Source organism: Rhincodon typus, chromosome 7 (genome assembly GCF_021869965.1).
Source record: "Rhincodon typus isolate 14 chromosome 7, sRhiTyp1.1, whole genome shotgun sequence".
Taxonomy (NCBI): Eukaryota; Metazoa; Chordata; class Chondrichthyes; order Orectolobiformes; family Rhincodontidae; genus Rhincodon; species Rhincodon typus.
Genome location: NC_063338.1, coordinates 29,267,760 through 29,280,290, shown reverse-complemented (window position 1 = coordinate 29,280,290; position 12,531 = coordinate 29,267,760). Strand labels below are relative to the sequence as shown.

General features: G+C 43.2%; 1 protein-coding gene across 1 annotated transcript in view; it reads right to left on the bottom strand.

The window, feature by feature from the left end:
- The window catches only part of dnah7 (dynein, axonemal, heavy chain 7), a 311,419-nt gene that overhangs the window by 62,778 nt on the left and 236,110 nt on the right, over positions 1–12,531 (bottom strand). Inside the window, exon 53 of the mRNA XM_048599124.1 lies at positions 4,459–4,551. Coding sequence (XP_048455081.1) covers positions 4,459–4,551 — 93 coding nt within the window. The remainder of the gene's footprint in view (positions 1–4,458; positions 4,552–12,531) is intronic.

Genomic DNA, 12,531 nt, shown 5'->3' with positions numbered 1-12,531 from the left:
TTTTCCCCTTCTCAGTGTGTATGAGTAATGGCAAGAAAGGTGGGAAAATACCATGAAAACGAGGAAAATCAGATTCTCAATGTTGTGAAAAGTTTCCTGATTATTCCATCAAGCCAGGCAGCTATTGCTTGCTGGATGGTTCTCCCAATCGTCATGTGACTGTTTCTTCACAATAACATTCCTGTATGCTCCATGGTCATCATCCTCTTCAATCGTTCATCCAGACAAGAGGGCAGTAGCAAATCAGCAGCCTGACCATATTATATCTGCTCTTGGACAAATTCAGACATCACTTTTATCTTTGGAACTCAGGGAACCTGGAACTGTGTGCTTATACTAGGTAGTTCTACCTGCAGAGACACAGATCTAATGTATCTGTACAGGATGCTTCTTACAGGTCTTAGCTTCTTTACTTGGTGCTCATTCACTTTACCTTGGAGGCTGTGAGCTTCACATTGCTCTTTTAATGCACATCTACTGAGTGTAGCACTAATTTGCAGGCTGCCAGCCTCTATTTGGGTCACACTGCTTTCTTAGCATACAGGATCTTTAATGCTCAGCTACAAACTGCCAACCTCCATGGCTTGCATTGCTATTTGGCACAGAGGGAAAGGCAGGCAGATCTTGACAATGGACAGCACTGAAAAGCCAATGTATCACATAGCACGTGCAGATGTCATGCAGCTCTGAGCTATATCAAAGTTAGACCAGCAGTCTGTGCCTGCATTTTACCTAGCAAACATACTACTGTACAAGAAAATGGCCATATGTGAAAGTCAAAGGGAGCAAGTTTTAGTGCAGTAAAGGGGAAGTACAGTAATTGAGGAGGTACCACTACAGTCAGTCAAGCAGCTTGTCCTATTCCAATCTAGTAGGTGGCTATGGTCTGTCAGGCGTTTGGTTCTGCTGGAGTTCAGGGATCAATGTCCTCCTGTACCTGGGATTGTGCCAGGATCAGTCCAACAGGTCAAATGAAAACAGTCTAGAGAATACGGATAGGTATGTCAGGGTGCCGTTGAGACATCAAATGGCCATAATTCTGCCAAATCAATCCGGGGTGGACCATGGTCAGTCCTGGGGGTTTGGATAGTAATGGCTGAGGTCTTACAGGGTAGTCTATGTTGCCCTGCAGAAAGTCAGCAACTCAAGTCTAGAGACAGACATCATTGCGTAGAATTGCTGAGGTAACAGTACTGGATCTGGGGAAATTATAGATGGTAGGGTGAAATGGCCTCTGTGAATTGGAGGAGACTGGGAATTCTGGAAGTTGGAGATGGCGAGTATATCAAATAGGTCACAGAAACTCTGGCCAACAAGGGGCATGGGAATTTCTAAAGTCAGGTCTCTGGGGGTTAAGTGCGGACATTAATAGTTATCTAAAAGGCTTCAATGGAGTCGGTGTGGCGGGTGGGGGGTGGTGGTGGTGGTGTTGGTGATGGGGGTGTTTGCTGAAAGGTCCTGACAGTCACAGGAACAGTAATGAAAAGGAAATGATAAAGGGTGAAGGGAAATTTCTGTACTACAGGCAGAGCATGTAACTCACTCACACAGAAACAAAGCTGTCAGACAGAAAGTCAGCTGTGCAATAACCAGACAAAATGACTGATATCACATGCAGAATGGGCATAAATTAGTTACTACCTTTAAACATAGGGAAAGAGTACAAGTTTTGGAGTTGGATGCCCACCTAATTGTAGTATTCATATCTCCACTGATTGAGTAAATGGTTTCAACTTGCACTGCATTGGCATTGTCCAAGACCGTTCATTTAAAGTGAGGGCCTCAAGTAATCGTGACCACTTATAGTGTACAGAGAATGAAAGGACTGGTCTGTTACATCAACGGAAACATTTTTTTTGCCAGCAGTTGGGATCTGTCATGGTGGCTTAATGGCAAAATTCTACTCTACATGTAGCATGAAAAGTTTGGTTGTGTAATGTATAACTGGATAAGGTAACATGCCATATTTTTATGGCTCCAAAAGGAGCTAAGACCTCCTTGGGAAGCCTCCATACCACATTGTATGAAGCTATAACATGATGCTCAAGTCTTATGCACGTGAGAGCTCAGGAATTTCTTCCGTAAAATTACATTATTTTTCTGACATTGCCCACGGATCATTTGGCATATATCTCACATGAAAAATGCTGTTGCTCAAGTCGTTATGGCCTTGGTTCTACACCAAAGACATCACAGAAGAAGACAATAACTTCAACAGCATGCCAAACAAGAGCAGCAACCTTCAGCAGATGTTGCACAGCCATGAGAAGAAAAGCAACAGAAGAAGATCCACCAAAGAGGCAGAGGCGAAGGATGAAACTCTGCAACTACAGGCATCACTGTTTTCTTCAACACTCAAAGATCCAGGCAAGTGTGGATTAAAGATGTTCCAGCTCATCATCTCTAAACAGTGTCATCTCCCTAAGAAGCACCTGCATTCAGAATGATGGAATGGTAATCTCATCCTGATGCCCATCAGGGTCACAGTGATCCTGAATTTTTATGCCAGCAGTTCATTCCAGAAAAAAATTAGGGACCTGTCTCAAATCTCCTAATCCTCAATCTTTAGGCATATCCTGGATGATAGTGATACCATTTCCCCAGGCACAGATTCTCATATTACTCCCCCATGGTGCAGAGTCAAACAGCTTGGACAATGGGATTCTCCACTATCACTAGCCTGGAGTGTTGCACACTATTGACTGCACACACATTGCTTTGATAGCACAATATCAATCATCTGCAGAGATGGTCAACAGAAAAAGCTTCCACTTCACCAATGTTCAAATTATATGTGACCATCAATGCCAGAGCATTGCATCATCATGCCCACAAGGCCAAAGGTAATCTAACTGAAACCTGCTTCCAGGTTGAATGAGCTGGACATGGACTTTATTTAATTGTTTAACATTCTGTTAATAATATGCAAGTAGCCGTCACTTACCAAAAGCCACATGTGGATTTTCTATTTTTGCAGTCCTTAACCTTTTGTTTCGCTGAATAAATGCCTCATTATCCTGGTGATATTAAGATTTATATCTTTGGGTGATCCCACTTTCAATATAAAGTGCTGTGTGGCAAAATCTCTCATGATGGCCAGTTGATTGAGATTGTGCGATTAATAATAGGTTAGCATTGGTAGAATGAGATAGCAACACAGCACAGTGCAATGAAGCATAATGGGTTGTTTGTCCATGAGATCTCTACATCCTCACCTGAATGGATCGGCTCTTCTCCAGCAAAATCCAAAATTCTCTCCTTGCTGGAAATGAGGAGCCTGATGTCCTCCAATAGCATCCTCCACCCCCACCCCACCTCCAAGCATGGTCTCAGACCTCAGGCTCAGTAGTGGGCCAAATTTTTTTGTCCATTGAGATGACAGAAAATTGAGTATGATGGAAGGGCAATTAGTGGTGATGCATGAGTAGGAGAGGTGGTGAGGTGTTTCCAGTGAGTGATTAGGAAGTGCACAGGACAAAAAAGGTTAGTTGTTTGGAAGCATGAGGTAGTTGTTGACAGCTGTTGAATGGACATGATTCATGGAATACTAGGAATTGTAGGCCATGAGTCTTGCATGCAGTGGCAGAATTACATTGAGTAGTGGCCCTGTGAGAGTGTTGTTAGAGACAGAGGTGCAGAGCGCAGATTATTGATCTTCTTTCTCCATTACTGGGCATTCCTTTTCACCCGTAACAAAGCACTGACCTGGGTTGCACTTTATGTCCAGCCTGGCCAGGTCCAGTGACAGCCTGTTGGAAAAGTCCACCAAAATGTCCAAGTCCAATTATGCAAATCAGAGACCGAGCTTTCTTTTCCTCTGAGCTATAAGCGGAATGTTGAGGCTCAAGCCCAGCAATGATGGGCAGTTCATGGCTTGGAGTGACTGAACAGGTGTGCAGCAGGGCTTTAAATATGGCATCAAAGACGTGTTAATGTCATTGTAGTGGCAAACACTTCCAGGTCTCCAGCCATGCAATTCCCCAAAGAAAGGTATCCAAGAGCCTGGTAGCATAATTAATGAGGTGAAGAGCAGAAGATTGAGACACAAAAGTCACTGAGAGCTATGGTGGACTGATGAATTTCATTTATCACTTTTACAGAGAATGGGAAAATTCTGCCAGTGGGTAAAATGGACTTGATAGAAAGGGTCACCACCATATACACAAAATGAACTTATTGTAGTATTGTTTTTTCAAAAACATACAATAATTAGCAAATGTTCATCTACTAATACGTTTCCATCAATAATAAATTCAAAGATCCTATTTATAAAAATGAAGTTATTTTGCCTTTTCCTAAAAAACATTTGTTGATAAGTCTGTCTATTGTGTTTAAAGTCTATTCTAATTCTCACTTTTATGTCTTCTAAGTAATTTCAAGACTAAAAGTTTCCATTAATAAGTTGTAGACTTATGTAGACTTCATGGTTTAACCTGTGAAGAAAATTGACATTTAAACCTTGTCAGGTCTCAGGCAGCGAATTATGAGCATCTTCTGGAAGCTTCTAAGATTTTCAGCCCATTGACCAGGAAATACCTCATGGTATGGCTCCTGAAAAAGAGCATGAAAATTGAAAAATATTGGAAGATACACACAAAATATAAAAAAAAGGATAATACAGATAATACTTTATACAAAGAATTGTAAAAGGTTAGATTTTTCATCACAATACATTTGAAACCATTGATTTCAATAAACATATTTGATGCCCTTATTTCAACCAAAACATCAATGTTCCCCCATCTCAGTTATTCCTCAGTATGTTTTTTTCTCCCTGGACACTACTCCTTCCCAAACAAACCCATTGTTACATTGTTAACTCTTTAGTCCTTGCAAGTTTCTGCCTTGACCTTCAAACTTCCTTGCCTCCCAAAAATCTTGGAAAGTGTTATTTTGCAAATCCACACCAATCTTTCCCACCACTCCAAACAAATTATGTATTCCATGTAATAAGTTCATAAACTGTCTTTTCTCAAGACTATTACTGTGTTTATTGTAACATTCCCCTTCAATGCCCCTCATTTGGTCCATTCTGAACATTTTCCTCCTCATCTTCTTCTTCTTTCTCCTCCTGAAGTGAGCTCTGCATTCTAGAAGGTGATGGTAGGCTCTCATAATTGAAAGATTAAGGAGGAATCACAAACATGGAAACCCTTGCACACTAGCTATACATTGAGAGTGATTCCTGCTGGTTGTTGTGATGGTGGACAGAGAGTTACTTGTGCGCAGCCCCAACAGGTTGTCCCAGAAGTCCACCATCCCAGAGAATGCACTTAGTTATTTAATCCCAGTCTTTCCCTCTCAGGAATGGGAAGATGAAATTCACCTCCTATGCAGATATTCCTATTCACCTCTCCAATACTTTTGTGGATGGGAAACTGCAGCACATTCTCAATGTCATGAGCTTCCACCTTGAAGGATCCTATAGCTTAGAAAAAGGGAGTGAGAGTGATCTTTGCAATCACTGAGAGGCTATCCTTGCCCTGACTTGGGGAGCATGTTATTGTGACATTGTGACCCAACTATATCAGTAACTCTAAGAAGAAAAGCCTCCTGAACCTCTACTTCCAGCTCATCACAAATCCTGGAAGACTCCTTCCAGTTAGTGGTTTCCATGGATTGCCCTCATTCATGCTCCTCCTCTGAGAGACTTGTCTGTCTGCCTACTCTGCGTGTGCTGCTTATCTGAAATTGCAATTACTGTCCCTATACATACACAAAGTAATTTTCTGCTATTATGCAGTCAGCAAAAATATCTAAATTGCTCCAGCAATTCAGCATGACAGCCCATAAACTTCACCAGAAAACAAGCCAATAACACCTCACATGCAACAGACTGAGTAGCTTGAAGTAGCCTAGTACAGAGCACATCTTTCTTCTTAGCTCTTGTTGTTTCAGGAGTAAATAAAGGGAAATAAGTGAAGTGATAGAAGGTGACATCAGCAGTGTTACCAAGTAGCTCCTGCTCAGCAATAAACTGCTCAGTTTGGGTTTGCCAGGGCCACTCAGCTCCTGAAGTTATTACAGCCTTGGTTCAAACATGGACAAAAGAGCTGAAATCCGGAGGTGAGGAAAAAGCCCTTGACATCAAGGCTTTATTTGACCAAGTCTGCCATCAAAGAGCGCTACCAAAACTGGAATCAATAGGTTTCAGGGGCAAACTGTCCACTGTGATTGTTGGACGTCAGTCATCTTTGCTACAGGACATCTCTGCAGGAGTTCCTCAGCATAGTGTCTTAGGTCCAACCATCTTCAGCTCCTTCATCATAACATAAGATAAGATAACATAACATAACGTAAGAACTAGGAGCAGGAGTAGGCCATCTGGCCCCTCGAGCCTGCCCCGCCATTTAATAAGATCATGGCTGATCTATTTGAGACTCAGCTCCACTTACCCCCCCATTCACCATAACCCTTATTTCCTTTACTGTTCAAAAATTTATCCAGCCTTGCCTTAAGAACATTCAGCGAGGTAGCTTTAACTGCTTCACTGGGCAGGGAATTCCACAGATTCACAACAAAGAACAAAGAACAAAGAAAATTACAGCACAGGAACAGGCCCTTCAGCCCTCCAAGCCTGCGCCGATCCAGATCCTCTATCTAAACCTGTCGCCTATTTTCCAAGGATCTGTATCCTTCTGCTCCCTGCCCATTCATGTATCTGTCTAGATACATCTTAAATGATGCTATCGTGCCCGCCTCTAACACCTCCGCTGGCAACGCGTTCCAGGCACCCACCACCCTCTGCGTAAAGAACTTTCCACGCATATCTCCCTTAAACTTTTCCCCTCTCACCTTGAAATCGTGGCCCCTAGTAATTGAGTCCTCCACTCTGGGAAAAAGCTTCTTGCTATCCACCCTGTCTAAACCTCTCGTGATTTTGTAGACCTCAATCAGGTCCCCCTTCAACCTCCATCTTTCTAATGTAAATAATCCTAATCTACTCAACATCTCTTCATAGCTAGATCTCTCCATATCAGGCAACATCCTGGTGAACCTCCTCTGCACCCTTTCCAAAGCATCCACATCCTTTTGGTAATGTGGCGACCAGAACTGTACGCAGTATTCCAAATGTGGTCGAACCAAAGTCCTATACAACTGTAACATGACCTGCCGACTCTTGTACTCAATACCCCGTCCGATGAATGAAAGCATGCCGTATGTCTTCTTGACCAATCTATCGACCTGCGTTGCCACCTTCAGGGTACAATGGACCTAAACACCCAGATCTCTCTGTGCATCAATTTTCCCCAGGGATTTTCCATTTACCATATAGTTCGGAACCCATTGGCTGAAGAAGTTACTCCTGACCTCAGTCCGACATCTGCTTCCTTTTATTTTGAGGCTATGCCCCCTAGTCCTAGTTTCACTTGCTAGTGGAAGCAACCTCCCTGCCTCCACCCTATCTATTCCCTTCATAATCTTATATGTTTCTATAAGATCTCCCCTCATTCTTCTGAATTTCAATGAGTATAATCCCAGCCTACTCAGTCTCTCCTCATAATCCAACCCTCACAAGTCTGGAATCAACCGAGTGAACCTCCTCTGCACCCCCTCCAGTGCTAGCATATCCCTTCTCAAGTAAGGAGACCAAAACTGCACACAATACTCCAGGTGTGGCCTCACTAGAACCCTATACAGCTGCAGAATAGTCTCCCTGTTTTTAAACTCCATCCCTCGAGCAATGACAGACAAAATTCCATTTGCCTTTTTAATTACCTGCTGCACCTGCAATCCTACTTTTAGCGATTCATGCACAAGGACACCCAAATCCCTCTGCACAGCAGCATGCTGCAATTTTTTAACCATTTGAAACATAGTCCATTTTGCTGTTATTCCTACCAAAATGGATGACTTCACACTTATCAACATTGTACTCCATCTGCCAGACCTTGGCCCACTCACTTAGACTATCTATATCCCCCTGCAGACTTTCAGTATCTTCTGCACATTTCGCTCTACTACTCATCTTAGTGTCATCTGCAAATTTTGACACACCACACTTAGTCCCCAACTCCAAATCATCTATGTAACTTGTAAACAATTGCGGTCCCAACACTGATCCCTGAGGCACACCACCAACCACTGACCGCTAACCAGAAAAACACCCATTTACCCCTACTCTTTGTTTTCTACTAGTCAACCAATCCTCTATCCATGCCAATATATTACCTGTAATACCGTGCAACTTTATTTTATGTAGCAGTCTTTGGTGTGGCACCTTGTCAAATGCCTTCTGGAAATCCAGAATGCTTATGTAAGGTTTAGGAAACAAGGAGCGGAAAAGGCTTTAGAGGGATACAAGTTATCCAGGAAGGAGCTGAAGAAAGAGCTTAGAAGAGCTATAACGGGGCATGAGAAAACCTTGGCAGATAGGATCAAGGAAAACTCCAAGGCTTTTTACACGTATGTGAGGAGTAAGAGAATGACCAGAGAAGGGGTAGGGCCGATCAAGGATTGTAAAGGGAATTTGTGCACGGGGCCTAAAGAGATAGGAGAGGTCCTGAATGAATACTTTTCTTCGGTATTCACAACTGACAGGGACCTAGTTGTACAGGAGGACAGTGTGAAACAGGCTGGTAGGCTAGAGGAGGTCGATGTTAGTAAGGAAGATGTGCTAGGAATTTTGAGGAAGTTGAAGATAGATAAATCCCCCAGGCCTGATGGGATTTACCCAAGGATTCTATGGGAAGCCAGGGAAGAGATCGCAGGGCCTTTGGAGATGATCTTTTTGTCCTCACTGTCCACGGGTATAGCGCCGGAAGATTGGAGAGAGGCAAAAATCATTCCCTTGTTCAAAAAAGGGAATAGGGATAACCCTGGAAATTACAGGCCAGTTAGTCTTACGTCAGTGGTGGGCAAATTATTGGAAAGGGCTCTGAGAGATAGGATTTATGATCACTTGGATAGGCACAGTTTGATTCGTGATAGTCAGCATGGATTTGTGAGGGGTAGATCATGCCTCAAAAACCTTATTGAATTCTTTGAAGAGGTGACCAAACATGTGGATGAAGGTAGAGCAGTGTTTGTGGTATACATGGATTTAAGTAAGATATTTGATAGGGTTCCCCATGGTAGGCTCATGCAGAAGGTAAGGAGGCATGGGATAGGGGGAAATGTGGCAGATTGGATTCAGAATTGGCTGACCCTTAGAAGACAAAGGGTGGTAGTGGATGGAAAATATTCAACATGGTGCTCGGTTACGAGTCGTGTACCACAAGGATCAGTTCTGGGTCCTCTTATATTTGTGATTTTTGTAAATGATTTAGATGAAGGAGTGGAAGGGTGGATTAGCAAGTTCGCGGACGATACGAAGGTGGGTCGCGTTGTGGACGGTGCAGAGGGCTGTTCTAGGTTACAAAGATACATTGATAGGATACAGAGCTGGGCTGAGAAGTGGCAGATGGAGTTTAACCCTGAAAAGTGTGAGGTGATTCATTTTGGAAGGACAAATTTGAAAACAGAATACAGGCTTAACGGAAAGATTCTTGGCAGTGTGGAGGAGCAGAGGGATCTCGGGGTTCATGTCCACAGTTCCCTGAAAGCTGCCACCCAGGTGGATAGAGTTGTTAAGAAGGCGTATGGTGTGTTAGCTTTCATTAATAGAAGGATCTTGTTCAAGAGCCGTGAAGTTATGCTCCAGCTATACAAAACCCTGGTTCGGCCACATCTGGACAACTGTGTCCAGTTCTGGTCACCTCATTACAGGAAAGATGTGGAGGCATTGGAAAAGGTGCAGAGGAGATTTACCAGGATGTTGCCTGGAATGGAGGGAAGGCCTTACGAGGAAAGGTTGAGAGAGCTAGGGCTTTTCTCTTTAGAACGACGAAGGATGAGAGGTGACTTGATAGAGGTGTACAAAATGATCAGAGATATAGATAGAGTAGACAGCCAGAGACTTTTTCCTCAGGTGGAGGTAGCTATTACGAGGGGGCATATTTTTAAAGTGAGTGGAGGTAGATACAGAGGAGACGTCAGAGGTAGGTTCTTTACTCAGAGAGTGGTAGGGGCACGGAATGCATTGCCGGAGACGGTAGTGGAGTCGGCCTCATTACAGGCATTTAAGCAGCTATTAGATAGGCATATGGATGATAGTATAAGGTAGGGGTGGAGGTTAGACAGACCTTAGGATTCACGTAAAAGTTCGGCACCACATCATGGGCCGAAGGGCCTGTACTGTGCTGTATTGTTCTATGTTCTACCACATCCACAGGTTTCCCATTGTCCACCATGCAAGTAATTTCCTCAAAGAATTCCACCAAATTAGTTAAACATGACCTACCCCTCATGAACCCATGCTGGGTGTTCCCAATGGGACAATTTATATACAGATGTCTTGCTATTTCTTCTTTAATGATAGATTCAAGCATTTTCTCCACTACCGAAGTTAAGCTAACTGGCCTATAGTTACCTGCTTTTTGTCTACTTCCTTTTTTAAACAGTGGTGTCACATTGGCTGTTTTCCAATCTGCAGAAACCACCCCAGAGTCCAGTGACTTTTGGTAAATAATTACTGGTGCATTTGCTTGTTTCCCCATCACCTCTTTTAGTACCCTGGGATGCATCTCATCAGGGCCAGGAGACTGGTCTGACTTTAGCCCCATTAGCTTGCCCAGCACTGCCTCCTTAGTGATAATGATAGTTTCTAGGTCCTCACCTGCTATAACCTTCTTGCCATCAGTTTTCGGCATGTTACTTCCACTGTGAAGACCGACACAAAATAACTGTTTAATGCCTCGCCTATTTCCTCATTGCCAGTTATTAAATTGGCTTTCTCATCCTCTAAAGGACCAACGTTTACCTTTGCCACTCTTTTACGATTTACATATTTATAGAAACTTCTGCTGCCTGTTTTTATATTCTGAGCTAGTTTACTCTCATAATCTATCTTACTTTTCTTTATAACTTTTTTTGTGGCTTTCTGTTGGCCTTTAAAAATTTCCCACTACTCTTTGCTTTTTTGTATGTGCTTTTTTTTTCAATCTGATACTTTCCTTTATTTCCTTAGACATCCATGGCTGACTATCTCTTTTCCTACAGTTCTTCCTTATCACTGGAATATACTTCTGCTGAGCACTGTGAAAAATTGTTTTGAAAGTCCTCCATGTTCCTCAATTGACCCACCATAAAGTTTTTGCTCCCATTCTACCTTAGCTAACTCCTCCCTCATCCCATCATAGTCTCCTTTATTTAAACACAGGACATTGGTACTGGATTTAACCTTCTCATACTCCATCTGTATTTTAAATTCGACCATACTATAATCACTCCTTCCGAGAGGATCCCTAACTGTGAGATCATTAACTATTCCTGCCTCATTACACAGGACTAGATCTAGGATAGCTCGCTCCCTCATAGGTTCCATTACATATTGTTCAAGTAAATTATCGCGGATGCATTCTATGAACCCCTCCTCAAGGCTGCCATGACCGACCTGGTTTGACCAATCGATATGTAGATTAAAAGCCCCCTTGATAATTGCTGTACCATTTTTACATGCATTAGCTATTTCTATGTTAATTGCCTGCCCCACCACAATGTCATTATTTGGTGGCCTATAGACCACACCTGTCAGTGACTTCTTCTCCCTCCTATTCCTAATTTCCACCCAAATGGATTCAACCTTTTGTTCAGTGGAACCTATATCATCTCTCACTACCGCCCTGATGTCATCCTTAAAGATCAGAGCGACACCACCTCCCTTACCTTCCTGTCTGTCCTTCCGAACAGTTTGATACCCCTGGATATTTAACTGCCAGACATGACCATCCTGCAACCAAGTCTCTGTAATGGCCACTAAATCATGCCCATTTGCCATGATTTGCGCCGTCAACTCATCCACCTTGTTCTGTATGCTCCGAGCATTCAGATAAAGTGCCCTTATACCAGTTTTTGCACCTTCTTTTTGAGTCCTGTCACCTCCATTACTAACAGCTCGAGTTCTCCTTCCCTTTAACTTTTTTCCTAATTTTCAATGGAGTTGAATCCTCCTCGTCACCTGTTAACCTGCTGCTTTGCCTTCCATTAATTGTTATATGCCCTGCACACTCACTCCTCCCTCCCCTCCTACTTACTAGTTTAAAGTCCTATTGACCACCCGATTTACCCTTTTCGCCAGAACACTGGACCCGGCCCTGTTCAGGTGGAGTCCATCCCAGCGGTATAGATCCCTCCTGTCCCAGAACTGATGCCATGAAAAGGAAACCCTCTTTCCCACACCACTCTTTTAGCCACGTGTTTACTTCCCTGATCCTCACCTCCCTATGCTAATTTGCACGTGGCTCAGGCAGCAATCCAGAGATTATGACCCTTGAAGACCTGTTTTTTAATTTTGTTCCCAGCTTTTCATAATCCCGAAATAATTCCTAGTCCTCCCTAGGTTGTTCGTACCTATGTGGACCATAATAACTGGATCCTCCCCCTCCCTCTCTAGTATCCTCTCAAGCCATTCGGAGATGTCTCGCACCCTGGCACCGGGCAGGCAACACACCATGCGGGATTCTGTATCCTGCTCGCAAAGGATACTGTCTA